Source organism: Lates calcarifer, linkage group LG12 (genome assembly GCF_001640805.2).
Source record: "Lates calcarifer isolate ASB-BC8 linkage group LG12, TLL_Latcal_v3, whole genome shotgun sequence".
Lineage (NCBI taxonomy): Eukaryota > Metazoa > Chordata > Actinopteri > Centropomidae > Lates > Lates calcarifer.
In genome coordinates this window covers 27,025,720-27,053,491 of record NC_066844.1, presented here as the reverse complement: position 1 = coordinate 27,053,491, position 27,772 = coordinate 27,025,720, and the positions used below count along the sequence as shown (strand labels likewise).

The 27,772-nt window shown below is 39.6% G+C and overlaps 1 protein-coding gene across 2 annotated transcripts in view; it reads left to right on the top strand.

Moving 5' to 3' along the window:
• necab3 (N-terminal EF-hand calcium binding protein 3) overlaps positions 1-27,158 on the top strand; it is a 33,040-nt gene extending 5,882 nt beyond the window's left edge. Inside the window, exons 3-13 of one of the 2 annotated variants that reach the window (XM_018703842.2) lie at positions 7,565-7,673; positions 9,436-9,461; positions 10,676-10,773; positions 11,779-11,915; positions 14,390-14,511; positions 16,480-16,559; positions 19,568-19,621; positions 21,755-21,867; positions 22,331-22,408; positions 23,023-23,114; positions 26,019-27,158. In XM_018703842.2, the coding sequence (XP_018559358.1) occupies positions 7,565-7,673; positions 9,436-9,461; positions 10,676-10,773; positions 11,779-11,915; positions 14,390-14,511; positions 16,480-16,559; positions 19,568-19,621; positions 21,755-21,867; positions 22,331-22,408; positions 23,023-23,114; positions 26,019-26,047 (938 nt within the window). In that variant the 3' untranslated portion in view covers positions 26,048-27,158. The remainder of the gene's footprint in view (positions 1-7,564; positions 7,674-9,435; positions 9,462-10,675; positions 10,774-11,778; positions 11,916-14,389; positions 14,512-16,479; positions 16,560-19,567; positions 19,622-21,754; positions 21,868-22,330; positions 22,409-23,022; positions 23,115-26,018) is intronic. The other variant, XM_018703843.2, reaches the window with a different exon arrangement.
• Positions 27,159-27,772: the final 614 nt, after the last annotated feature.

The window sequence follows — 27,772 nt, the reverse complement described above, 5'->3', positions numbered from 1 at the left end:
TGACTTTTGCAGCAAAGTCCCAGGAAATGTGACAGCAGCCGTTCCATACAGCTGTAAATCAGAGAAAAAACCTTTAAATGAATTGCCACATCTCTTCTGCATGTGTGTCTGTGTGGGTGTGTGTTGTTGTGTTCATGGACTAATACTGCTGGGTTCAGAAAGAAATCCTTTGTCCTTGCTTCTATGTGACTAAAATCATTTAATAATAATAATACTGTGGGCTTAAGTCTGAGAAAAGCTTGAGTTAGACAGTGCTGCTAGTTTTGTTCACTAATTCACTTGGAAAAACACATCACATTAACTGTCATTATTGTTGTATAGATTTATAAAGTGGGAGAAAAGTAATCATAGAAGAAATAGAACCTTCCCATTGTCTCTAACACTGCACCTACAGAAAAACAACTGTCCACCAGTCTGCCTGACACATCCACATATTTATGACTAATATTTCTTTACCACTGCATGTGAGATTTTAAATATCCTTGCTGTAATAATAACCTCCTCACTTCTGCTGGTACTGTGGTCATGTTAAAAAGATATTTTCTCTCAGTCTAACTAAGATGAAATAAGGTGCCAAAGCGAATCAGGAGAAAGTGTGCATCACTGGGACAGTGTTGCATGTTCAGGGGCTGTAATCAGCATGCCTCCAAACAGCAATTACTCCTCAACAGCTCTTAACCTTCCCTATGACGAGCCTGGTCTGTGATGAATTGTTCTTCGGCTTCCAGCCAAGAACATTCACGGTATGATTTTTATTATAACGAGCTCAGCTGAGACGACTGCCATCACGGAAGCAGTTGTGGAGGGGGAGGGTGGAGGGAGGAGTGGTAATATGAAAGGAAAACACAAAGAAAATATACTATATATACTGTGCTACATCCCCTGCTATTTATCTTTCAGTCATAGATACCACAGAGATTAGAGCGAATACGTAACATCAGCAAAATAAAGATGAGATCTTCAGCAGTAGAATGTGATGAGTAATAAACTAGTATTAAAATATGTCTGTGGATGAAACTCATAATGTTCTGAGCTCAGATTTTACTGAACAAACATCTCATCTAGTATCAGTGTGGATTTGTTAACATGCAAACTCAGGAGTTGCTGTGATTTTATCTCCAGCGTGTTGTGGACCTCTCAGTCAGGGTTGTGTTGAGAGCTTCTTTTGCTGCTCTCATGTGACACACACACACACACACATTCACTTACTAGCTAATTTCCATAGTTTACACCTGTATAATGTGGTTTTTGAGCTACTGAGTTTTCACATCGACAGATCCATCTCCATGAGAACTGAGCAAACCTGCAGAAAAATATTGTGTGATATGGTGAAAAGCTGCAGGAAAAGGTAGAAAAAATGAACCTTGAGTTGAGCTGATTGAAAAAAAAAAAACAGTTTATGTCCCTCAAGATTTTACAGCAAGTATATCCTGCTTTTAATGGTTTGAGATTCACTATTACCAGTGTGCATGAAATCCTGAGGATAATTAGGCATCTTACATAACCACTGCTGTGACATGATTTCATTGGCAGAATGGTCACAGATCAGTACTCTTTTTTGAAATTTTTATGTGCAGCAGCTTAAAGTTTAGATCCTTATAAAAATCAATATCAGCCAAAACTTCACATTTTGCTGTAAAATATCTTTGTCTTCTTTATCCAGATGTTGAGATTTCCCATGGATACAGAGCACATGTCCCTGGGTGAAAGCTGAGGAGGTCATCTCCTCTTTGTCTCCGCAGATTTTAATGAACCTTCTTCTTGCCTGACATCTGCTCCAGAATGGAGGAAAACACCAGTCAGCCTCAGACCATTAGTGAGCTGGAGAATGGAGAGGCAGTAGAGTATGTGGTCTAAAAGCAGCATACAGGCTTAAATTAGGATATGGAAGCTTATATCACAGATGTCCTCACAGATGGCCTGGTGGAACACATCCTAAGTAGAACATTGATACTAAGAATACCAGAGGAGGTTTGAGTAGATAATATTACTTAAGAGTTTACCATGAAGAAACAAGACCCAACCCTCTTAGTAATGGCAGTTGCTTTTGAAGCTGTGATGCATTTGTGGGAATGTATAAACCACTTAGGAGAGGCTGCGATGGGACTAACCTTTTGAGAGATATGAGTGCGGCCTACTTTGTGCCCTACTTTACGGGACTTCCTCGCTTGCGCATTTGGTTCTTGTTTACTCTGATCCTCCGAGCACTTTGTTTAGACTATTCTGACTGTTTTTACTGTAAAGGAGAAAGGGACAGATTCTTTTTCCTGGTGTGTGGAAGAATCAGCACACTTCACCAGAAACACTTTCCTCAAATTCCCCAGTGATTTTTCTGGCTCAGTATTAAAGAGCAATTTACACATATCGCTTTTGACTTAACCTACAGGGTGATTTATAGCCATTTTTTTGATTTCCTGCATGGCACTGTGCTGAAGGGTCTAACTGTGTAGGACCCAGTTTAAATCAGGGATATTACACAGTCAGCCAGTGCCTTTTTCCTCAGGTGTGTGTTATATTCTGTGCCACATCTGTGTTCAACATACCGGCAATTTATGGTTTTCAACTGAAACAGCTTTACAAATTTCTGCAGAGATAAGTGGTTATAGTTAGAGTTTAGGCCTTGTTATGTCCAAACTAAGCCTGACTCTACCTTGACACTGAGCTGTACTGCCTTAGTTCGCTAGACATGCAAGATTAAGGAAGAAGGTTTTTGTTTCCATGTTGCCTTGGAGCCTTTCTGTTGCAAGCTTTGTGGTTTTGTGAACAGAAATATTATTACTCACTCAAAAGTAATTGTAAATTTAAAGTAAACTGAGGGTGTTGTGTTTCAAAGAGTTCCTGTTTCCTTAAAACCAGGTCAACAACAATTGCTTATGCAGAGTATGATTCATTTGCAGACTATGATTAAGTTATTCACCATGAAGCTCATTGTTTTGTTCTCTGAAAATGTTCTAGAAACGGCTGCTGTAAAATCACATTACCTTCACATTAAGTAGAAAAACAAGAACAGTGCCTCATAAGTCAAGTTTGTAATACAGTACGTTATGAGTGTTTTTAGAATGGATGATCTACTTAGAGAACTTAGAGATCCTTATATGTCACTGGGCCATGCATGAATGATTAATTGATTTAAAGGCATCAGCTGGTGTTCGGGTCAGGAGTCTGTTTAATATGTGGATTCTGCAGCTGCTCTGATTGGTCTGTAACAGGATGATTTACAGCCAATAAAATCCAATGACATTTTAATGCAGCCAGTTTTTAATGAAACACAACATGGAGGGACATGACAAGATAAGAAAATAAATGCAGTGACACATTTTAGAGACAGTATATCATATTATTTGACTGAAGCCATGAGGGAAAGAGAGTTTATAAACTGTGAAGATTATAACCCACAGCAGGTTTTGACCAAAACTTTTAGGTATATCAATACCCCAAAGTTGACAAACTCTGCCCTGAATTGTTACACCCCTTCTCCTACCACAGGGAAAATAAACCACTCCTCAAACCCTTAACTCCTGAGCCCAACCTCCAACTTCTATTTTTGTCTTTTTTTCACTCACTGCAGACAGCAATTTAGCTGCTCTTAGACTCGGTTTCCATTTATTAACTCCTGCAAACAGGTTGTTTTGAATGTAGGTAGTTCAGTTATGGCTCCTGTTTGAAAGTGGATAATAAAATGTAAATTCAAAGGTGGTGGAGGCAGCTTTAGGCACTCAACAGTCAAAGAAAACACAGTCTTCAAAATGTACAAAGTAACAAAAAATCTACTTATTAGCCATATAACAAGCAACTCAAACTCTTTTATCATAAATCTCTTTAATAACAGGATATAAAACACAGAGGCCCAGCCTTGTGTGTTTGTTGTGGCCATCCTCTGTCATGAAGTAGACGTTTAACCTAGAACTGTCAAAGAGAATAGAGGAGACAGTCAGTAGTCATCATTAGTCCATCAAACAGATTATCAAGAATGTCACTTCTGAGTATAACTCCTGGAGGCTATACACAGAATATAGGAAATTATAGGAAGCTTTCCAAACACATTCATTCAGCCCAACACTGTGAGGAGGCAGAGACATGTGGAGGGATCTTCAGTCTCAGATGCACAAACTAACCACAGATGGCATCAAAACATAAGTGTTCATGAAAAGGGTTTAAAAGTTTGTCAGTAATACATGAATGAAGTTTCTTTAAAAATGCTGCACATAAAATCTGTATTTCAAGGGAATGGTTTTTGCTTTAAGAATAAAAAGTAGTTTTTCTTTTTCTTGAGGACAGTTCACTTACCCCTGATCTCTCTAAAGCTCTGAAGGCAATGAATGATGAAAGACTGTTGATCCAGAGGATTTTTTTCTCCATTTTAAAATTCTGCTTTTGGTAAGGCTTGATTTCATGCTTCATTTTAGATGAACTGCTCTGAAATACAGAAATAATAATGATGCGTTCCAGTTGTACTCGGGAGTCGGATTTTTCCAGTGGAACGCCCCCTAGAGTCGGAATTCCATCTCGGAAAGTCGGAGAAACTCCACCAACCCCGACAAAACAAATCAAGATGGCTGCTGCTCACGTCAGTATCTCAGAACACTCCGCTAATTTTACTGTTTATAACAGTTATGTCTTATTTGTTCAACATTAAGACAGTCAGATAGTATTGTTAGATGTTTATCTGTGGACATGTTGCTACGCTGTTTGTATGGGCAAAATACCACGTAGAGCGTTATTATAAACTGGTATTGCTAACAGTAGTTAGCCATGACAGTGGCTAGCTCGGGATACGTTTGAAAAGATCATGGCTTAACATTTCTCTTTTCTCAAACAGTTGAATTTGAACGGCGTCCAAACGTTCTAAAGTGTTTACATTGAGATCAAACAACTGAGGTGTCACTCAGGCGGAGTGCAGATTACTTTTGAGAATTGTCTATTTTTCGAAAGAACAACTGTAAAGGCTCTGTGAGCGTCCGTATTTTCCCGACTTCTCAACCGGAATGCCGTTAACTCGAGGTTGACGTCACTCCCAGTCCCAATCTCCGATGTAAATGGAACGCACCACAGCGCTACGTTTCCCCTATAGACTGTGTGGTTTCCGCCATTTTATCATTGATGCATTATTACTGTCCAACGCCAGGAAATGTATTTCTTCACTGTAGTCATACCATAGCAGCCATGGGAAACAAGCTAATTTTGTGTTTTTCGCCGTATGAAATATGCGTATTGAACATTACTGCGGCAAAACGGGGCCAATAATGACGACAGATAAGTGAAGAGGTTGGCCTGACAGGTGTCTATCCAGTTTCGTGAAATATATTTTTAAAAGACATATGAACCACTTTGCGTGTAGTCTGTATGTTACTCAGCTAGCATGCTACCAATGTTAGCTTAATTTGACGTTGAACTTCTGTAAGCATGCTAGCTTATTTGTCTTTATGCTAAATGCTTGTGGCACAAAGTGCACGCGATGTGTCCGAAACCCAACACAAAAGTTAAACACTTTAAACATATATGAGGCCAATTCTGGACAAAAAATTTACATCAAAAATAAAAACTTAAGTAGGTGTTTTGTTGATACATTAGAGAGCTCAGAGGTTCCCATAGGAATCAGTGGACTTTTTCTGACATAAAGAGCCAAATTGGAAACACATTTCTCTTTAAATCAGAAAAGATGTTTAAAGTCTGGTTATCAGTTTGGCTTCATTTTCTCTAAGTGGAAGAGGAAAAGGCAGATAAAGACTGAGGAAGATTAAGAGACTGTCTGATAAAGAAAGTAGGCCAAAGTGTTGAGGGCAAGGCATTGTCTCTGAGCAGCGTATTATACATTCTGGTCAGAGGTAATGATGAACAGTGTCAAAGAGGCTCCAGCTGAACAGATGGTCCTCAAGCTTGCCCTTGAGTTTTCACTCATGCTGAGTCAGCCGACTGGAACTGCATGGCATATTAAACCACTCTCATTTTACCTTGTCATGTTGCAGACAGGGTCATTATTCGGGCAGATTACTCAATGGGTTTATGAAGCCAAAAGTCATCCTGCACTCAGAGGGTCTAAAGCCGGGGCTAAATAAAAAAATGAGTGGTGATAGCTCCGGTATGTCTGCAGTAATGACATGGCTGGATTGCTGTTGTTTGTTTCAGGAGCTGACAAAACCAGTCTGCTTGCCTGATTCAACAAATACTTCACACTCATTTGTCCGTATGCCCATCTTGGCTCTATCACTGATCATTCTGGTGTGTCCTTCAGTCACATGAACTGACAGAGTAACCAGCCTTCGTCAGTCAATGTAGGACTGCATAAGTGTCTCATTGCTCAGAAATGTTCTCCATAGACACTCGTCTATCTGTTGGTCTGGACTCTCTGATTTAGATTAAAACATCTAGCAGTTTCTCTGTGGCAGGCTAACTGCTGACTGATCTGTGTAATCTGTGCCAGTAGACAGATTGATGGTAGGCTCACGAAGGAGCACTTCTTCACAGATGACAACCAAGCTATTTATCTTCTGCTATTGATTTTTCAGTGCATTGTCTGTCACAACAAGCTGTGCTCACAGTTAACCAGCCTGAGAAGAGGTAGAGAGTCCCAGTCTGCTGACAGTATGTAGTGTCAACCATTTTACAGTTTTGTGGACTGTTTCTGCATAGTGGTATGGAGGCAGTTTTATTGGTTTATACATACAGCACATGTAACATTAAACATGATTTTGTGTTTGCGCGCCTGTGCTGAAACAGTGAGTCGGTTTGGCAGAAAATTCAGAATTAAAAATGTTCTGGTTTCATCTTATCAGATGTGAGAATTTGCTGTTTTTGTGTGTTTTATTTAACTGTAATCACTTCAGTCTGTGGATGTCACCTGTACTCCAGAGTGAGGGTAGAATAGAAAGAAGAACGAGGTTGAAAGGAAACTAATGAAACCAAAGAACTAATTTGAACTAAGATTGTTCCCATCACCTTGAAAGATTATTGTGTTGTCACACTATAGATTGAAAACTGTAAAGTCACAGAAGAACTAATGATACAGTGGATTCAGATTACAGCAGTGGAGTTTCTACAGTATTATTAGCTGAAGCATGTTGATAATGATACAGCATGACTTCTGTAAGATGCTATTAAATGGACATTTAATTTTTTCAAATGTTTTAGTCACTTTCACATTAGTTCAACATGTGCTTAAATTATAGCTATTAAATAGTAATATAATATGATACATGTAGTTGACATGTAGTTGACCCTGTGAAGCACAAACAGTGCAAGACCAGACGTCACCAGCAGCATATAACTATAGTTGTCTGACTCAGGAAACTGTCCCCCCCAACGTGAGTCTGCTCATGACCAGTGAAGTTGAAGCACAGAGGTGCGTTTATGTCTTTAATATTTAGGTCACTGTCTTTTACAGTCGTCATCCCAGACCCTTGACCCCCATGGATCGACTGGGTGAAGAGGTATTCCTGATAAAATAGAGAACAGGCTTTTAGGATTGTTGTAGGAAATAGTGAAGCTGAAATAAAAACAAAAAATACAGTCTTTTCCCTTCCTTTCCCTCCTAACAATATAGCCTGACACTTCCTTTGTGTTTCAGATGATGGCAAACTGTCATTTGAGGAGTTCAATGCTTACTTTGCGGATGGGATCCTGACTACTGAGGAGTTGCAGGAGCTTTTCTACTCCATAGATGGACGACAAAATAAGTGAGTTTTTTAAATTTAGCCCATCATGGTACAAAATGATGATGATTTTTTGTAAATAAATAAAATTCTACAAGTTATGTGCTAAATTGCTTCACAACAGTGTTCAACCTGTGTCTTTTATAGTCAGACAGAAGCAGAAAAAAAAGCCTGAGCATGTTTTGAGCTGAAACGCAGAGTTAATGTGTTCTTTTCAAGTCATCAGTTACAGGCTAAATGCCTCACAGCTGGAGGGATGTTTTCAGTTAAAATGAGCCCTGCAGCCAAACTAAAGCGGGTTGAATTAATGTTTACCCCCTCCCTTTGGACCTAAAGTACTGTGGACTACACCAGCCACTTCAAAACCTACTCCTCCGAAATTGCAATCGAAGAAATCAGCCTCGGGGTTGCTGCTGAAATCATTGGTCTGCAGAGAATGTTTAACTCACTGCAGCCACGGAGGAAAAGACCATTTCTCCCCTGTCGTGTTTTATAAAATGGTTGTAAGTTTCATCCTTGTTCCAAAGCTACTTGTCTTTATTGTCTTTGGCAGATTAGGGATTTGTATTCATGAGACAGTTTGCAGCCTTTTTCCTCTTCACACATCTTTACATCGTACCAACAGTGGCAGGCTGTGCATGACTTTCTAACTCTGCTGTCAAACCGTATGTATCAGCTCAGGTAATACAGTGAATTCACTGTGAATGCTGGACCATATACCACAGGGAGATGCACTGAAGTTTTTAAATGGACTTTGTAAGGTTTTTTTTTCCATTTTGCACCTTCCAAATCAGAGTGAATGTAGTGGCTACAGTAACAACTCTACATTCATTTTTTGAAGTTTTGCCACTTCTTCCATCACTGTGGGATAAATTGCTTTTGGACATGCTGTCAGGCTTGGACTGTCACTCATGTGACACCCCAGCCTTCAGACCTCTCTAACCACACTCCAAGCTTTGAGGCAGTTGGCACAAACTGATCTGTGATGTCTAATTAAAAGACCCTTTCTTGCTCTGAATAACAATACCGTTAATTGTATGATATCAGTTGTAGAAGAAAAGCATCGCCAAAACCTGCACAGGCTGTGGGGGAATATGCTTAATGTTACATGGAAGAGAGAATATTCCCTCTCAGCTGAAGATAAAAGGAAAGGAATTACCTCTGTGGATTGTTGTTGTTGTAGCCATGAACTTATTGTTAGAATCAAAATGAAAATTCACAACAGCAGCTGAAAACAGACATGGATTGTTGTTATCCACAGATGCAGTGTGAGCTTTCTTCTAACTCAAGCCATTAACCATCCTCTCTTATGGTCTGTACCTGACAGTGAAAATTGCCTATAAATGCCATTAAAGCAATAGGGGAACTTTTCATTTAGTAGTTGCTCCCTCTTTATCAAACTGTGATACTGAGAACAATTTAGCCTCCAGAGTCTCTGCCGTGATGTGTAAACAAAGAAGTATTGATCTCAGTGTTTTCACTACAGCAGAGTAAGTTAACAGAAAAGGCATCAGCACAACTGCATATATATACTTTTTTTCACCAGAAATAATCTTTAGTATGAAATGAACGAAGTGCAGAAACATAAATTTTCCAAGCAGAACAAACATGTCAGTTTTAAGATTTTTTTATGGTTTTTAAGGCTGGAATCTTGTGTGTGTGTCTTCCTTGGGCTAATGCTGTAATATTCACAGTTCAGAGCCACAAGATCAGTCCAACTTTGAATTTCTTTAATTAACTTTCTCAATTCTCTGCCCATTTATCTCTCTTGTACTCTGCTCTGCAGTAATCTGGACACTGACAAGCTATCAGGTTAGTGGGAGAGTGCTTTGTCTGATCTTTAATGTGTCACAGTACATTCATTTCTCCTGCTGTTACCAACATCAGTGTTTGCTGTCATTTATGTGGGTCCATATTTTTGGTTGATTAGTAGTAGCAGGGATAATCTTAAAGCAACAGTTCAGTATTTTGAGGAATATACTTTTGCTTTCTTGCTGAGAATTAGATGAGAAGATTGATATCACTCACTAAATATGAATTCATCCACCTGCAACACTGATTTTAGTCTGTAACATATGAAAACAAAAAATCTGCCACACATCTATTGACCTATATTTTTTTATCATCTTAAAAATGCATGCGTGTGTCAGATGACCTGAATAAAGTGAAGAGAAATAGGGCAGAGACCTGTAAATACCAGGAGTACCCAGAATAAAACTTGTGCATAATTTATTAAAAGGGAATCTGCATCTTTCTTTTCCATCTGACGTCAAGGAAAGTTGAATGTTTTCCATGACAGAATGTTCCTTCTTATTTCAGATTTAGTTCACTGGGCATTTTATCAGTCACTGTGTTGAGTGATGGTGTAAAATTCAGTTAGGTAACTTAATTGAATCTAAGTAGGAGAGGTGTAAAAGGTGGTGCTGATCCATTAACCTTGGATGACGTTGTTACCTGTGTGTCATATCGAGTGTACTCTTTGGTTAGAGTAAAATTAGGTCTTTAATTAAGAACTAAGAGCTAATTAAGATTGAAGTCTGCTTCACTGATATAGTATTACAAATGGTTTCACCACACAGCCTCTTTTATTTAAAATGTTAACCAAATCTTTTTCAGAACACTATTAGTATAAAATGAGTGAGTAGGAGTTTCTTATATTATTCAGCTATATCTGGTATCCAGTTAATCTTTGTAGCCTCTGTCACAAACAGTACACAGGTATAAATCAGCTGCTGTTATAACCCACGGTAATTAAAACGATTACAACAGCACAGTGTCAGTTTCATGACATGGTAAACCCTGAGTGTTACTGACGCACAGGCATGTGAAGATCAAATGCTTCCATCTCGACTAGTTTAAAAAAATGAATCGTGGATATTTTTACACATTACTATAAGATATTCTTTTAATTGGAATCTGTCATGGCAACATGTAAAAGTCTGCCTCCAACTTTCAGGAGTCAGAATTGATTATTCTGATTATGACATTGCATTGACACTGACGGCTTGTTTCCTGTTTCCTGTTAGAATATTTTTCTCAGCACCTCGGGGAGTATCTCAATGTCCTGTCAGCTCTGGAGAGTCTGAACATTGCCATTTTAAAGGCAATGGATAAAACTAAAGAGGTAGGAGTTTCTATTCTTATGTTAAGTTTTGTTATGAACCATTTACTGCAACGTATGAATTTGCCTTAATTCAGTCTTTAGAAAAACTCTAAAAACAAATGCTGAGTGAGTAGTAGGCATAGGTGTTCAAATACACCCACGTGCACACACACTCTCACACACACACACTAAAAATACGCTTAGTGCTGATTCATGGCTAGGAGAGGAAACACTGGCATGCACAGATGGAGCCAACGCTGCACCAAGTCTCCCAAAACTGATGAGTGAACAAAAGAGGAACAAAAAAAATGTCCATTATTTAATTGCAGTTGACAAGATATTTTAAAATGGCCTCAGGACTTTGTGAGATGCCAACCTGGAATCAGGGATTTGAATAGTAATAGAACAGAAAGCAGCAGAGCTTGTTGTGTGCCCTGAGTGATTATACATTCTGTCTTAATTAGATCACCTTGCTCCTCTGTTCTGGCTCTTTAAGGCTGCTGGAGTAGGGAAATCCACAGAGGATTGTGCAGGCGCTAGTTAGCAGCTGTGGTCTGTCACTGCTCTGGACTGTTACTCCCAGGATGCATTTCCAGTAGAGGCTACTCGTCATTTAAAGTTTTGACAGAGAGCTGCTGCACTGTTACTTCATTATCACCTTGCGTGAATACGACTCCTTTGAGAATGTGCAGTCATGTTCGTGTTTGGGGACTCAAGCAGCAATTATGTCTCCTATTAAACTTCTTCCACCTTGGAATTTGGATATGCGTTACTGAATAATGTATGTGTTCAGAGAATTAATTAGCCAGTTTAATTGCAGCTGTCACACATTTCACAAGTACATGTAGTTGTTTAGGAGAAGTTATCTCTCTCTCTCTCCACCTCACTGGGGTCTGTCTCCTCTCTGAGATGCTTTTACTTTGTTGTTGCCTCCATTTTGAAGCATCATGTGCTTTGACCTCTGCTTCTCTCTCTCTCTCTCTCTCTCTCTCTCTCTCTCTCTCTCTCTCTCTCTCTCTCTCTCAGGAGTACCAGGGTTCCAGTGTGTTGGGCCAGTTTGTCACCAGGTTCATGCTCAGAGAGACATCCAGTCAGCTGCTGTCTCTACAGAGGTCACTGCAGTGTGCCATGGAGGCTGTGGAGGAGCAGAGCAGCCCTGCCCCGTTAGTACTGCAATGTGATACTGTCTGTATTGTGTGGTACTTGTGCAGGTTGCCACGCACTTTCTACATTGTACAATATTATGGCCATGGGTAGTTCTCAGGCTTTGCCTTGCTGGCTGATAAGACCTTGTTGGCTGTTCTCATTCAATGCCACAGGACCAGAAGTGTGATGCTCTCATAGTCTTTCAAAAAATGTAACCATAGCCACCTTTCTATAACCATAGCCATGAGCATTGTGTCTCTATAACATAATCAAATGAAAGTAAATCCAAACCTAATCTTACCATAACCACTGAGGCAGGTCAGGCAGACCTGAAAAAAGTGGTGTTGTCATGCTTTTCCCTTTCTGCTCTGAAGGCACAATATCAGCTCATGGAATAAAAACCCATATCTGTCAGATTTTTTTGTTTTCTACCTAAAGTTGATAAAGGCTTCTTGAGGAGTAGAGCTGCAGCTTGCCTGCAGGTTTAGGCATGTAGGCTACACAGTGAAACTTCCTATTTGTACAAGGACTTGTAAAACTGGCGGCAGAGACCAGTGAACACCAGGGAGTGTTGTGTTGTTAAATCAGCTTTTAGAAAGGTTCACGCTGATGTCTGCAGAGGACTGATGGCATGATCAGCCAATCAGCTGAACAGCTCTCTACATGATGTCTCTTTAAACCAAGTTCATCCAAAGCTTTGCCAGATCACAATCAGCAAAGCAAACTACTGCGCTAAATATACTGCACTATGTTGTTCTACTCTATATCATCAAAACTGCTATAGGAAAGATACAGATACAGATACAACTGCTGTCACCAGTTTGGGATTAGGTGAATCACTGGGTATGAGTCAGTGTATCAAACATACAGCTGATTGCTAATGTTTGATACGCAAAACCCCTGCTTAAAATGTTATTTTATACGTTGTGGTTCATCAGAAATCTCAGCACAGCCTCCTCAAACATTTCATCACTTATTAAAGACATTCAATGCAGAAGATGCTCAGAGAAACGATCCATCAAGGGCATTTAATGAGCAGAAATCTACCTCACCACAGGTCAATATCACGATAAATGGCTTTCAAACACTTTCAGCTGATTGTTAGCTTTTTAAATACCAAGGATACTCCCCTCCCACTTTTCATGACTTACCACTTTGGTAGCGTGACGTGCTGCTGGGTTGTCTGTTTGCACTGCATGTGTCAGGGCTCAGCAGAGCTCTCCTCGCTCCCCTCCGGGTGCCACACTGGTATTATTGAAAATAATGGAGCGATTATAGCCAAGGTGAATTATTGAGAGGGGACTGGGGGAGTCTGAGGGGGAGCAGAAGGAGAAAGGATGATGAGGGTGGCATTGAAATACAGAGCGAGTGAGTCACAGAGAAAGAGAAAGCAAAAAGAAAGTACACAAATGTTAGAAAGGTGCAGAAAGTCAGAGATTCTGTAGATGGGAAAAAGAGAAGAGGGGCATACAAAGAGACATGATGAGGAGCTTTTTGACCACAAATAACTCTTTTTAAGAGTATGGATTTTGGAAAGAGAAAGAGAAACATGTGAGTGTTGGGAGGGGCAGAATTGGAGATATATTGAGTTGGCAACAAACAGCTTTTTCACTCTCTCTCACTTCCCTGCAGTGGATTTATGGCTGTTGCAGTGGCCTTTGGGTTCCAGGCTGTTCTCAGCGTGAGAACCTCCTAGCAATGTGCTCCCTCCGTGCTGTCAGCGTGACACTGCATACACACACACACACATAATGGCGTGCACACACAAAGGTGCAACAAAAGGAGAGAGAGAGGCACACATGAACAAGAACAAACAAATGTGTATGGACATTTAAACACACAGAAACACAGACACGCACACACACAAGTGAAATCAAAATATGTGCACACACACAAACATAGTTATTGTGGGTGTGTGTCTCAAGTGTCACTCTCATATCCACACAGTGCTTGACGTCCTGCCCTTGACACTCTGCATTTACAAATGGCAAACGCTTTTACATCTACAACAGAGCTGTGTGTGTGTGTTTGTGTGTAAATGCAGGTCCTCTTTAACATCCAGCCTGTGGGTTAATAAGCACTAGTGTGTATCTGGCCCTTCATTAAGTATTTTCACGTCTGTTCTAGGACACTTTTATCTTTGGTTCTTGTGTTTCGTCACCGCTGACTGCTCTCTCTCTCTCTCTCTCTCTCTCTCTCTCTCTCTCTTTCTCTCTCTCTCTCTCTCAGACATTAACCTATCTGAGTTTCTGATTCAGATCAATTATTAATGCATCCTTCCTTTCCTTGCTCCTGGTTTCTTTTCCTCTTCATCCTCTCCCACTCTTCCTCAGTTTCATTCCATATCCTCTTCTTCATTCCCCGTGTGACTACCTCTGTCTGCCATATCTTCAATTTCTGTTTCATTCCCCCCCCACCCCCCACTCCTCTGACAGTTGCTGTCTTTTTCTCTGATGTTTGTCTCCATGGGTCTCCACCGCTGTCATGGCAGGAGAGAGGTAAAGGCGCCTGAGCTGACAGCAGTACAGAGGAATGGCAGGCGGTGTGGTCGGAGGGTCCATAATAACCTGTGCATGTCCCCATCAGATCCCTGCTCTGGCATCCTGACCAGCGGTAAGAGGAATATCAAAATTATAGTTAGACTTTTAAAAATATTTTTTTATTATCATTGATAAATCAACCAACAAAACCAACCAGCATCATAAATAATACAAAGAGGAAGGTCTGCTTCAGATCCTATTTTTGTTTGAGGGTTTTCAGAGAATGTCCCTCTTGTAGAAAATGAGCCTAGAGGTCGTCTCTGCAAGCAGCTTGTAATGAACATGAGGTACGTTTTAATGTCAGGTGACTGTAGTAATTATGAGGAAGTGATGTGATGTAGAATAAAGAGTGACAGAGTGTTAGGATGTGGTTGGGATGGAAGGATGGGTAGACAAAACAGACGACTTTCATACAAGAGAGTCTGGTTTGTTTCACCCTTGTTTATTTTATTACATGACCTTGAATGTATGTTTATAATTTTTACCATGACGATACAGGTCTGTTAACCTCCTATGGATCATTTATGAGGGTAATGACAGATGATCTATACAGTCATTTAGTTTGGTTGGTTTAACATGCTGACATGATAATTAGTGCCTGAAGGGTAAGGCTGGTGACGTACTGTATTCTTGTTATTGTCAACAAAATTAATGAAAAGACCAAAACAGTGTGTTAGTCCATCTTTGTCTCTTTCCACTCTCTGACCAACCTGACCAACCTGCCAACCTGTCTGCCCATCGGTTCCTACTGAAGACATCAAACTTACAGTACATTTTTAAAATAATTTCCTAATAGAACAGGCATTGTGTTTTTCTTTTTTTTCAAACTCTGCTCCAGCAGGAGGAATTGGGACTATTTAAAGCTGTGCACTAACAAGTCTTTACAGTTGGAGGACAGTGTGTGTGGGATCGACACAAAATTAACTACATGTCTATTTTCATCATAATGAACATGTCACCCAGTGCAACAGTGTGGCTCACTGATGTGTTTTTAATAGTTTTATGGACAAAACAGATCTAGGGCACAGAGGAATCGGATCTATCAGGCTGTGGCTACACAGCAGGATTTATTCACTGTTGGTTTTGGTATTTTCAGGTGGTTTGTTGACAGTGACTCACAGTGGGGGAAAAATACCTACTGTATGTTATTTCTACATAATGTCCTTGATGTGTAAATACACACGCAGCATCATGTCAGAGTCAGTATTTCTTACATTATGATCATTTGATTAGTTTTATGTTTGCAGCACATCAGTAATGAGATGAGCTTTTTATCATCAGACATTTGGAGAGTTGTGTTCAGTGGTGTACACATGGACGACTCCCATCACTGTCAGAAGTATGGTGCATAATTAGAGCAGGCGGTAAGCTTTCCCTGAAGGCTTTTTTCATCTGCAAAGATCCTATTGACATTTTCTGGAGAAAATTATTTCATGTTCAGCCTCATTAATTTTCTTCTTCAGTATTGATTGACTTAACATCAGATGTTGAGCCCACAATGAAGAAATGAACTGAGACCCCAAAAAACTTTTAAAAGAAATTGTCATTCAGCTGTATCAGGAGACCAATGTTCTTTTATAAACATAAGAAGAAGTATGAACCTGATTTTCGTTAGACAGTAGTCGTTATGTAGGTGCATAATCCTGTACACACAATTGTTCCCTTAATCCTTCAAACCTTTGATTTTGAGAATAAATACACAGTATGCAAGATATGTTGTTCACTATTTCCACAAGGAATCATTTTCACATTCAATATAAAATAACTTCTACATTGTTCTCTGTACTTTTCTGTCCTTGCCAGCTGATTGAAACCATCTGTTTTGACATGTGAATGGGGTCTCCTGACATCAATCATAAGATTAACCACAGAGCAGAAACTCTCTACTGTGTCCTAACTCCATAGTATATACAGTACTATAAAATGAATGGATGCTCTTACACTCTTAATCACATCCAGTTAGAGTAGTATGCACAATGGAGGTGGGTCACACATTTACATTTGTTGGTCATTCCAGTGAATTAGTGTTGTGTTATCTCAGGCGTGAACATGGAAGATGGAGAGAACTGGTGCTCCCAAATCAACAGGCTGCAGCAGCTTCTGGACAAACTGGAGTGTCAGGTATGATGAAACCTTCCTTTCTGTATGTTTTCAAGTGGACAACAAAGTATTTCTGGAACAACCTCTCTATGAATTTCCAGTAATATCTCTATAAACACACACTGCTGCATTATGTTGTTGTTCTGTGCCTAGTCATGATTCTCTGCCCTCACTCTGCTGCAAGCTAAACACTTCAATAAAGATTGATGACAGGAGTCGGTCTTCAAGGTTTTACTGGAAACCATGCACTACAAAATCAATAATAGTGATTACAGATCAGAAAACAAAGAGGTCCCATAAACAAGAGCTAGACCAAAGGTACTGTAAAAATGAGTTTAGATTAGTGTCCTGGTTTTGACTCTGATCCTGGTTTTGATCATGTTCAGGATATGGAGTTTAGATGGAGCATTATATTATTCCCTGTATTCAGTTCTGATCATCTGGTGATTTCTCACCATCTCAGCCACTTTGTCCTTTACCAGCCAGCAATGCTCAGACACCTGGATACTAGTGTTTGTATCAGAATATACTGGTCAATATCTACTACTGCTACTGCTCCAGGTTTACATACATATACACAGAACCAGGATACTCTAAAAATCTGACCATGACCATGACCATGAGACTAGTGCTTGTGTAAATGCACTCAGAGAATTAGTACTGGAACAAGGAACTGGAGAAGTATAGATTAGTTGTCAAAGTAGCACCTCATGTCAGGAAAAAAGTATCACCAGTGAAAGATAAGAAATACAGCACAGGAATTAATCTGGTAAATGGGCACATGAAGTCCAAAAGAGTAAAAGTAACAATTAAACCAAAGTTCATATAACATCTCTGATTAGACCACTTAGAGTGTTGCCTAGCAACACATTAGTAGACAGCTGATATAGTGGTTAGCTTTGTTAGCTGTTCACAGGAAAACTTATTAACTGCTGCAATAAAACAAGCACTTACAGATAATGGTTCTGTCAATATCTGGCTGGTCACAGATGAACAAAATGGTGGATGTAACAATGTCAAACTCTGTCGTCCACCATTTATCATGTTTTGTCTTTTCCCCTGTGAACCAGTTTTTAACTTTGCTTTGAGAGGTGTGACACAGATAAATGTTATTAGTTTTATTATTCATGAAAACAGGTTCAATCTCAGAGGTTAGGCAAATGTGAGCATGGAGCTTTAATATTTTGACACACCACTCCTGATGATCACCCATAGATGAAATGAATGCACAGCTTTCAATGAATACAAATATGTAGCACTCATTAACCCTGAATGCAACAGGTTGAATTAAATGAATCTAATAGGAAATAACAAAAGCACTGTGTGAGAGCTGTTTTCTGTTCTGTCGTCATTTTTAAAAACATTTCCAGTGTTAAACTGCTTATGACACATTATGCAGAGGATATACAAAGTAGAAATGCCTAATGCAGTAGTTTTACAAACATTGTTTTGTTTTGGGGCACAGAATATTAATGTGTAAAGAATAATGAGAGGTACTAAACTGGGCTACACAAACAGCACTGCAGACTGTGCATATCTCTGCAGCAATACCTCAGGCTACTTTCATCCAATTACCAGATTACTTTCAGCATGTGGATTTCACTGGACTGGTTTGGTGGTTTTGGTGTTTTCATGGTTACATCTGGAACAAGGTATCGGCTTAGTGCTTGAACGGTTTCAGTCGTGGTGTGGAAAATGACAGAGTGCATGAACAGATCTATTGTGTGTTTTTAATCAGTAATGATGTATTTTATTTTTTATTTTTACTTAGCTTCGTATGACAGAAGTTTTTGTGTGTTTGTTATGATCAAAAAGAACAATGGGTGCACTCACATGTAAAAAAAACGATGCTTTTCTAAGAGCTCTGCAGATCTGTGAACCTATCACAACACAAAACACAGTCACCTCTCTACCTCTCATCTCTCATTCTTTATCATATGACCCATTCTCACCACCACATCTCAAAGCCTCTTTCACGCTCTCCTGCTTCATCTTCTGCTCCATCTCATTCTCTCTGTCTGTTCTTTTCTTTATTAATTCCTGTTATTCCCGTCTTTTGATGTTCATTTTTCCCCTCCTTTCAGTCTCTCTCGAAGCATTTTTCTCTCTCCAGTCCTCGGTTTTGTCAACCCAGAGGGACTCAGAGTGGAAAATCAAAGCAATTCATAACCTGCAGGATGTTCTGAGTGCAATATCCATCCCCACACCTCAACACCACCTCCTCATCACACACACACACCTTCTGTCCATCTCGCTCCCTTTCTCTGCTCTCTGAAATGCAACAGAATGAGTTTTCTGCCTCAAAGGTTATGTTCGCTGTGTATACACACACACATGCACACAAGAACCATAACCTTTAAGACCTAAACTTCATTCTGTGTTATTACATTTGTTGTATTTCATTATTCATAACATTGTATTTCTATAGGCTACATACATCCCCAGGATAAGATTGTAAAAAGTAAATACTCTGTGGTGGATTACATGTTTTCTACTTGTTTTTCTTTAAAAGTACAATTTTAATTTGCTCCGTGAAGTACTCTGTGCCCAACCTCATCTCATCATTCCATTATTCTGCACTCAGAGTTTTAGTCAGAAGAAATACAGTGGCCTTTTGAGTGAATGGACATAACCTTTATTTCACTGTAGGCAGTTTGTCTTTCACAACGGCCTTTGAAAAACATTAAATCAGACACATGAAAACATCAGATATCATATGCCATCAAAACAAAAGAAAAAACACAACATCACAGCAACAGCTTGAATCCTCACACTCACATTTTTGTTCTTGTTTTGTGTTTTTGTGTTTGTAGGGCCAAGTGACCTATATGGTCTCAGATGCACTCTCCATACAAAGTATATTTTCAAACACTATCTGTTAACACCTGACAGAAGATAAAGTTATATGTTCTTTTTCATTTGATTGGTCCAGTGGTTTGGTCCATATATCTGGCAACTCTAGTCATTCTTAACCAAATGTTTAACAGAGCCATGAGCCTCTTCTCATGTTTGTTACCTTCTTCTTTTAGAGTCCTAAGTTGGAGCCGCTGAAGGAGGACACGCTGGCCAGCACATACAAGTCTGTAAGTCACCACTGACTAAACATTTTGTTTCTGGTACTTTATTGAGCAGGTACAGTATCATCATTAGAGTGGTCAACTTTTTGTCTAACTAACATTTTACAGACAGAATTTCACAGCAGTCAAACACCCAAGGTCAAATGAAACAGTGAGACCTTTGTTCTGTGATGTTGTAATGTGACACTTCTCTGCCTGTGGCTACTGCACAGCAGAATTATTATACAGAATAACCTTCCCCTCGACCGACTTCATAGTGGTTTGATTGCAGCGATTGCACTTTACTGACTAAAAAAGGACTCACTTCAGTGGATAACTGCTGATTGAAACAGTATTTTTACACTTTGTTCCTCTGTTGTTGTTCTCTAGTCCAAACTCAGCTCAGATCATTTAACATTAATTGTGCACATCTCTGTATAAAACAAAAGGAATGGACAAAGAGAGCTGAGTCAGTAGCACTCTGACACTGTCCATCACCCCCAGTTACTCCTCTTCTGATTCTCTACACCCCCACTAGTTACAGTATGTTCCAAAAACCTGACAAGATATTTAAACTCTTTTTCAGCTGCACTCAGCAATCAGTCCATCTTGAAATTGCATTTTAGTCATCCAGTTTAACTGTCCTCATTCTGACTGTCGAGCAGTGAGGGGCACTTGATGTTCACGAAGCTTACTTCCAAACAAGAGAGTCTGTTTGAGTTTGGGTCTGACTTGTTCATATATGGATAAAATAAGTTACTGAGTCTTTATCCACATGAGAGGTAGAAATGGTGTGAAAACACCCACAGACAGGTGAGAATATAACCTATTGTTACAGGTGACTGTGGTGATAGTTATATCAAAGCATTATGAGAATAATAGTGAAGTGAATGTTTTCATATGGGTTGAAAAAGGAGAACTTAACTAAAGAGCAGTGTGTCTATTTCTCTGTTTCTTTTAGGCTTTTAGGATAAGCCTTTCAAAATAAAACCCACTAAAAAGCAAACAATCTTAATAGAAATGCACTCAGACGAGAGAAGAGCCGAGTGACCAAATACAAATATACACAAGACTTTAATGGATAAATGCTTGTACACCTTAAATGTTATTTTAGTGGAACCTGCTCAAGCAGGTTGTTTTGCGGTTATTTGCTGAGGTTTCTCTTATCTACCTGTAAAACCTGCCACCACCGCAGTACAACAGAGGAGAATGTAATAATGTTTGCTCCTCAGAACACTGAACAATTGCACTCTTCAAAGCTACTATTTTTGGCAGAAAATAGTTTAATAACTTCTCAGGGAGATGTGGATTATTCACTTTTTAAATGTCACTTTTAAATGTTATGAGCATTATAAATTAAATTCCATCCTCCTCCGCTTTAAAGTCTGAGGAGGTTGCAGAGATATAGTATACATCTGAAAATTAAAGCTTTGTGGCATACGCCCAAAAATATGTGTTGGTGTAATGTGAGTGAACTGACCCTTTACGGCAGATTAAAGTCAGGGAATCAGAGTTTCACTTTCACTGGTTGCAATAATGACTCAGTAACAAACTGTTGATAAAGTAAAGAGGGCAGGAGGTTGATGTGGAGCAGTGGGAGACCAAATGATGACCTCAGTTCAGGTTTCCCTGTGGAGTGTGAGATGTGACAAATAACTTGGAGCACTGACTTACTGTAAGCTCACATTTAATTGAGATAGAAAAACCAGCCAGCTGCTGTCGTCAATATATTATATGGAGAAAGTGATGAGCACTGATGAGGTATCTTGGCAACACAGTTATTATTTTGAGTCATTAAGATTTAGAAAAAGTCCCTTAATTTCTCTCAAATTACAGTTTGTTCCTTCATCTTTCTTTGTGCAGCTGCTTCCATTTAAGTGCCTAAAGTGAGAGCAATATACAAAGAGGCATCGCATTTATTTATTTCTGTCTCGTCTGTTGTTAGTGATGATGAGATATGTACCCAAGACTCCCATCAAATGTCTGAAAGTATCCATCGTGACAATATCTACACACACGCCTGGACCTCAGGGGGTGATGTGACATTGATGCCTCTTCTCTCACACACACACACACAGAAACCTGTTCTTGTGGACAGCCAGTCATTCAACATGTCATCTCACCACCCCCCATCTCTGTCTCTTGTCTCATTGCCACCAGAACATCCTGCTGGTTCAAAGGCAGATGTCTGTGACCGATGAAGATCTGGACAACTTCCGGAAAGTTCTGAAAAGCTACATCGATGCCACCTCAGCCCACTCTGACAACCTGCAGTGAGTGTCCTGTTTGTTCTCAGGCGAAGACATGTATCTTTTAAACCTCGTGCTGGGCTCTGAGTTTGAGCATTGAGACGGTGCTGAATCAGGGGTTTGAATTGTCACAGCTGGTGTCACTGAGGAAGAAGGATGGAAAAATACAGTTAATGAAGAAACCCACTAACATTTTCTCATCAATCATCCTGGAATATTGTAGCAGCTTTTATGTGACTGTAAATGAAGCTTTACAATAATAACAGTTCAGTAGTTTCACAAAGTGATACTGTCTCTAACTTAATGAAAACAAGTCCTCATTATATTTTAAAGCTCTGTTGCTGCCTTGCTTTTCTCCCTGACATCTCTCTGTCTCTCAGAAGAGTCAAGCTTTTTCATCTAATTCATCCTCGCTGAGTGTAAACTCTGTTTACCTTTGTATCCTCCTCCTGCCCCACTCCACTTTCCTTCTCTACCCTGCTGTCAGTGTGTCCGTTCAGAAGCTCCCGGGAAAGTCGTGTTACATAATGTATGAGTTCTGGCAAGACCGCATCTCCTGGATGAGGTCAGTGTGGTCTGTGTGTGTGTGTGTGTGTGGTGTGGTGTGTGTGTGGTGGTGTGGTGTGTGGTGTGTGTGTGTGTGTGTGTGTGTGTGTGTGATATTGGCAGACTGTTTGGCACTCTTAACTTTTTGATGGAAATGTTCCCCACCAGTGAAGATGAGCAGATGGCCCATCTCTGAGCTCTCTCTCTCACACACACACACACACACACACACACACACACACACACACACACACACACACATATACACACACAGGGACACAGCTTAAATGGTTTAAGATGCAATCGTACCATTATACAAATCAATGAATATATTAATCATTGGGAACATTTTGTGCAGCACATCTTATAAGAATGTGATATATTAAAAAACTTTCAGTTAAAAGAAGTTTTTATTACCTCCAATATTTACAGACAATAAAAATAAACACCTTAAAAACTGTTTAAAATTTAAAATGCAGAATATCTCCATTTGCAAACTCTCTTTATTTCAACAAAAATATACTGACTTATTTTTGGTACAGGTGATGCTTAAGTTAGTTTCTTCTAACCTTTTTATCTTTTTCTTTTTACTGCATTTTTCTTGCTGTGTTGCCCCCCTGTCCGTCTCTGCAGCTATCTGCAGTCCAACAGCAGTAAAGATTTCCAGCGCTGCATCATTGACATGTTGGAGGATGCTGAAGTAGTATCTACCATGTTGCTCCCAGGTTTGTAAATGTGTGTGGGTGAGTGCGTTTAGTCATTAATGTACATTAGATATTACAAATGAAAACCACTGTTTACAGACCCTGCTCCCAGCAGTGACCCCACATTAGACCTGAGCCCATGTGTGTTGAGTAGGTGCTAGCACCTTTCTGTCTGCTCACTTCCTCATTTCAGAGTGTCAGTTTTCAGAGTCATTTTTTGCCAGGTCACACAAACAGAACCTTCGTCTTCCTCCATGTCGACAGCAGTTTGCAGTCTTCTGAAGAACATCTTTAGAAAAATAGCCAGGGTAGACAGTAGAACTGAAAATGGTGATGGCAGGGACCTGCACACATTCACCACACACTGAATGGCTCTGAAAAAGCCTAATGACCTGTTATCCAGTTTTTTCTTTAGGCCATGCTGAAAAATGTCACAAGCCAGGTTCGTTCTCATGGGAGAATGTCGGGTTTCTGGAAATTATATTGAAGAAAACAGTCTGGACCGGCTCTGTATGAAAAGAGCCCTGACATAACTTCTGTTATTATTAGGCTCTGTATAAATGAAATGGACTTGACTCATGCAGTGTAGCCATGATGGAGACACTGTGGTGTGTCCCAGTTCAACACTGTCATGTCAGTTGTATATAGTACTGTCATACATAGCTGTATGTAGTTCCTCTTTACTTTGCATCATGTGACAGTAGTCTACATCAACAATCAGTATATTGATCTTTTTCCAGACGTCCTTAGAAATAGTTTGAAGTATCGTTATGTTGGCCTAATGTCACAGCCTGTTAATCAGCTGACAGGTAAAATGAGTTAATGTGGTAATTGCTTTGTGTCACATTTCAGCTTTTAACAGCATCGGTACAGAATGCTTTGATGTGTGATGATCAGATGTACTAAAACCTCCCAGCTGTGAAAATCAGGGGCCTCTTGACGATAACTCACTTTGAAAATTTGGTTTTTAAGCCTGAAAGTAGAAAGTGTTTACTGTGCATGTGTAAATATTGGATGTCCCTGAAGAAACAAATACCCAGGTGGGGATATTCTCTCCACACTCAGCTGTGTTTACAGTTCTGATGTTTCCTTCGTTTGGCACAGATCAGATATGTGTATATTATGAAGTTAAACACAGGGCAAAAACACATAATATGAAATATTATCTCGCCTCTTTTGGACATGATTGCATATGGAGATACAGTAGAACCTTATTCTTGGCAACATGACTCTGACGCACATAACTTGTTTTCTCGTCATCACGTCATTAACTCCTCAGCAGGATCAACACATGGGAGAGTGGTGTGAATCACTGTCACTCCAGCCAAGACTACATTCATGACTCTTCTCTCTCATCTTGACATTTGATCGATTTGTTGCAAGCCCCTTAATAACAATCAGAAAGCAGTAGCGTTAATTATTTTTTCTCCCTCTTTGCGTCCGTTGCAGATGGTGATTTAGCTGCGTGGGCTGTGCGGGCTGTGATCGTTGCTAGGTTACTGCACGTGGTTGTTTACTGCCACATCTGTGACTCGCATGTATGCACACTGACTGTTTCAGACATAAAGTACAGTTTTAGTGTAAACACAGGAGTCAGGTGTAAACAGGCAGTGTCAGAAAAATACAGAGACAGAGTTGACATCGAGAAAAATAACCTAAAAATAGCTATAGTGTTAAATGCCTTTTGAGCTTGTGTGAAAAACGTTCTAAAATCAAACATAATTAAAATAAGCCTGGAAATTACACTACATATAGTCATTATTTGATTAAATTAAAATGACGAAACTTTAAATCCTGAACACAAAGTGAAACTTATTTGAAGAAGTGCCACTAAAATAAACTTGTTTACTCTGATTGGAAATTGTTCTCATTAGTTCTCCTGGGAAAATGAGCTTTTTTTTTTTTTACATTTCTTTATTATTCATCATTAAATGCTATGAAATGTTTGATCATTAACAACCATCAAAACTGTACTGCTGTGTTTTGATGAGTTTTTTTTTTCAGTGCAGTATTTTCAGTGAAACAGCTGTAGGACATATTTGAAGGTTACTTTCTCCTGAGTGTCAGGTGTGTTTGCCTGCTGAGGATACGAGAGGCCGCTGTTCTCTGATCGGTAGGAAGAGGAAGGACAGTTTATGACGTGCACGTCAGAGGCACAGGAAGGAATCGACTGAAATCAATAATAGAAAAATAAATAAAGCACAGCATTCTGCTGCTCCCACCTGCAGCTGTTATTGTCTGTGCCACTCACGGTCACTGAACACACTGCCTTCATATTTTATTTTTACCACCATCAAACTGTTCATATCCTAAACTTCAGAAAAGGTTCAGGTCAAACATTAGCACCGGGTTAAACATGCTGTGATATCATTGCTTTGTATTTGCCCTGTGTTTCTGACTTTCAACAGTACAATGTGCACAATCTTTACGTTTTGCTGTTGCTACATAGCCAACATTAGCATTAACAGCTGTTCATGTACCGGTCAAGAAGAAGAGTTCAGCATCAAACTTGACTCCTTTACTCATCCAGAGCTGTCTCCAGCTGTGAAAACCAACACAATTTTACTTCTAGTTCTGTCACTACTTCTGAGGTTAGCATGCTAACTAGCTAGCCCAGCTAGTCCTATCACTTTCTGGTAGTGACTAACAACAGTGTCCAGACCTGCTGCCAGCAGCTGCTCCCAGTACTAGAGGAAAACTAAACGCTCCTTTAATAAATGTCCTGTATCTATACATCTGTGTTTTTGGCTTATAGAAAGGTTTATCTGATGAATGGGGAAAAAATGAGCTAAATAAAATGTAAATTAGATGAATGATTTTTAAATGTCCCCTGATGTTTCTCTAACGAGTCAAACTGCCCGGAGATGTGCAGTAGATTGGCGTGAGGTGACCTAACGCTCTCTCCTTGTATGTGTGTTTCCTCAGCTTCCTGGTGGATTATGACTAACAACTGAATCCAACATGTCACATCTACTGCCTACACTGTCACACGGACAAAGACACACAAGCACAGCAACACACCCACCCGCATTCACACACACTCACACACACACATGCATAGAAATACACACACACCGAAGAATTCAAAAGGCATCCATGTGTTTGAAAGCACCAGGAGACAGAGACGGTGGCGTCACCCAGCGTTCTCCAGCAGCATATTTTAATGTCCCTCCGTCTGCGACCGCTCATTGTTGTGCTGCTTGTATGAAAAGGGATAGCTGACTGCCTATAGCCAATCTTTAGACTTGAAAGTGACTGATTCTCTGCAATGCAAAGCCACTTTTTATTTCTATTTTTCCTCATAACCCTCTGTTGTTCTTCGGCCTCCTTTCTCCTGCAGTGTTTGTCTGATATTATTCCAGTGGAGAACAACCAAAAGACGCTAGTGTAGGCTACTAGAGCAAAATTGGAATGAAAATGATAATGGCAGTAGTGTTTTGGGCTTTTAATGAGCTGCTGAACTGATGAATACAGTTAAACTGGATTTAAAAAAGCAGAGTGGATGTGGTGATGCAGGGTTACTGCAGCCTGAACATGCATGCTGATGACTGTGGCCAAGAGCTTTCAGGAGTAGTTCCTTTAAATCCTGGATGTATATGTTGTATGATATCGTAGCACTGTTTTTCTTTCATTTAGCTGCCTTACATGTCATGTGCACAGAATGCCAAAAAAAAGCTATTATAATATCTAAGAGAAAAGCTACATCTGTCCTGACATCTATCTACAGTATTATTAGATATAGTGGTCAGTTCTTTCTGTTAGTTACCTCCTCTCCTCATTCCTCAGTCTGAGACACATTCTTTGTCTCAAATGTTAAAGTATCTAAAAATGTGTGTGTCTAAGGGAATTAACACTTTGTGAGGAGATTTCATTGTATCTCTACATTATAAAGAGAAAATATATTTAATGTATGATGTATTTATTTTGATCATGGTAGAGCGCATTCCATCTGTACATATGGAAATCAGATATATTCATATTTCTGTTGTGCTTTGGTTTGGTAATGAACTGAAAAGCAACTTTAATAAACCATTAAAGCTACTAATTGGTTGTTCTGACAGCGAACGTGACTCTGAATCTTCAGTTTTGACAGATAAGGGACTGCTAACATGTCCTGATTTACACAGGTTTAGCAGAGCTTTTATGTTGGAGTTTGATTTTAAAAAACAGCTCAAAATAAACCATGTGATAAACAATCTAAAGCTAAAAAGCTCAGCAGAGTGGCCAGGTTTCTTTCACATTACACGTGGTAGACTGACTGAATAATAATACAAAAAGTATTGATTGCTGCAGCTTTAATGGGATTCTGTATTGTACCTGAGTTGATTGCAGTGGAGTCTGAAGCTAACTACAGTGAGATGAAGAACTTCAAATATTCCAATAAACAACTGAAAAAAAGAAAACTCCATATTAGTCTAAAGTTTGACTAAAATAATGAGAAGAGAAACTTTTCACTCTGTTTCTGCCAGTAATTTTATTCATCAGTGTGTGAGCTATGGATTTACCACAGTGCTTTGAAACGAGACAGAAATGTATTTGAGATTTCTGTGAATCAAACAGGACTCCTCTCTGACCAGGATTATCCAGCTGTGTGAACAGAATACACAAATGGTTCCTAACCATGTGTCGCAGGCTGCGTATGTGTGGGCTGTGAGCATTTCAATCAAACAGGAGGTAAA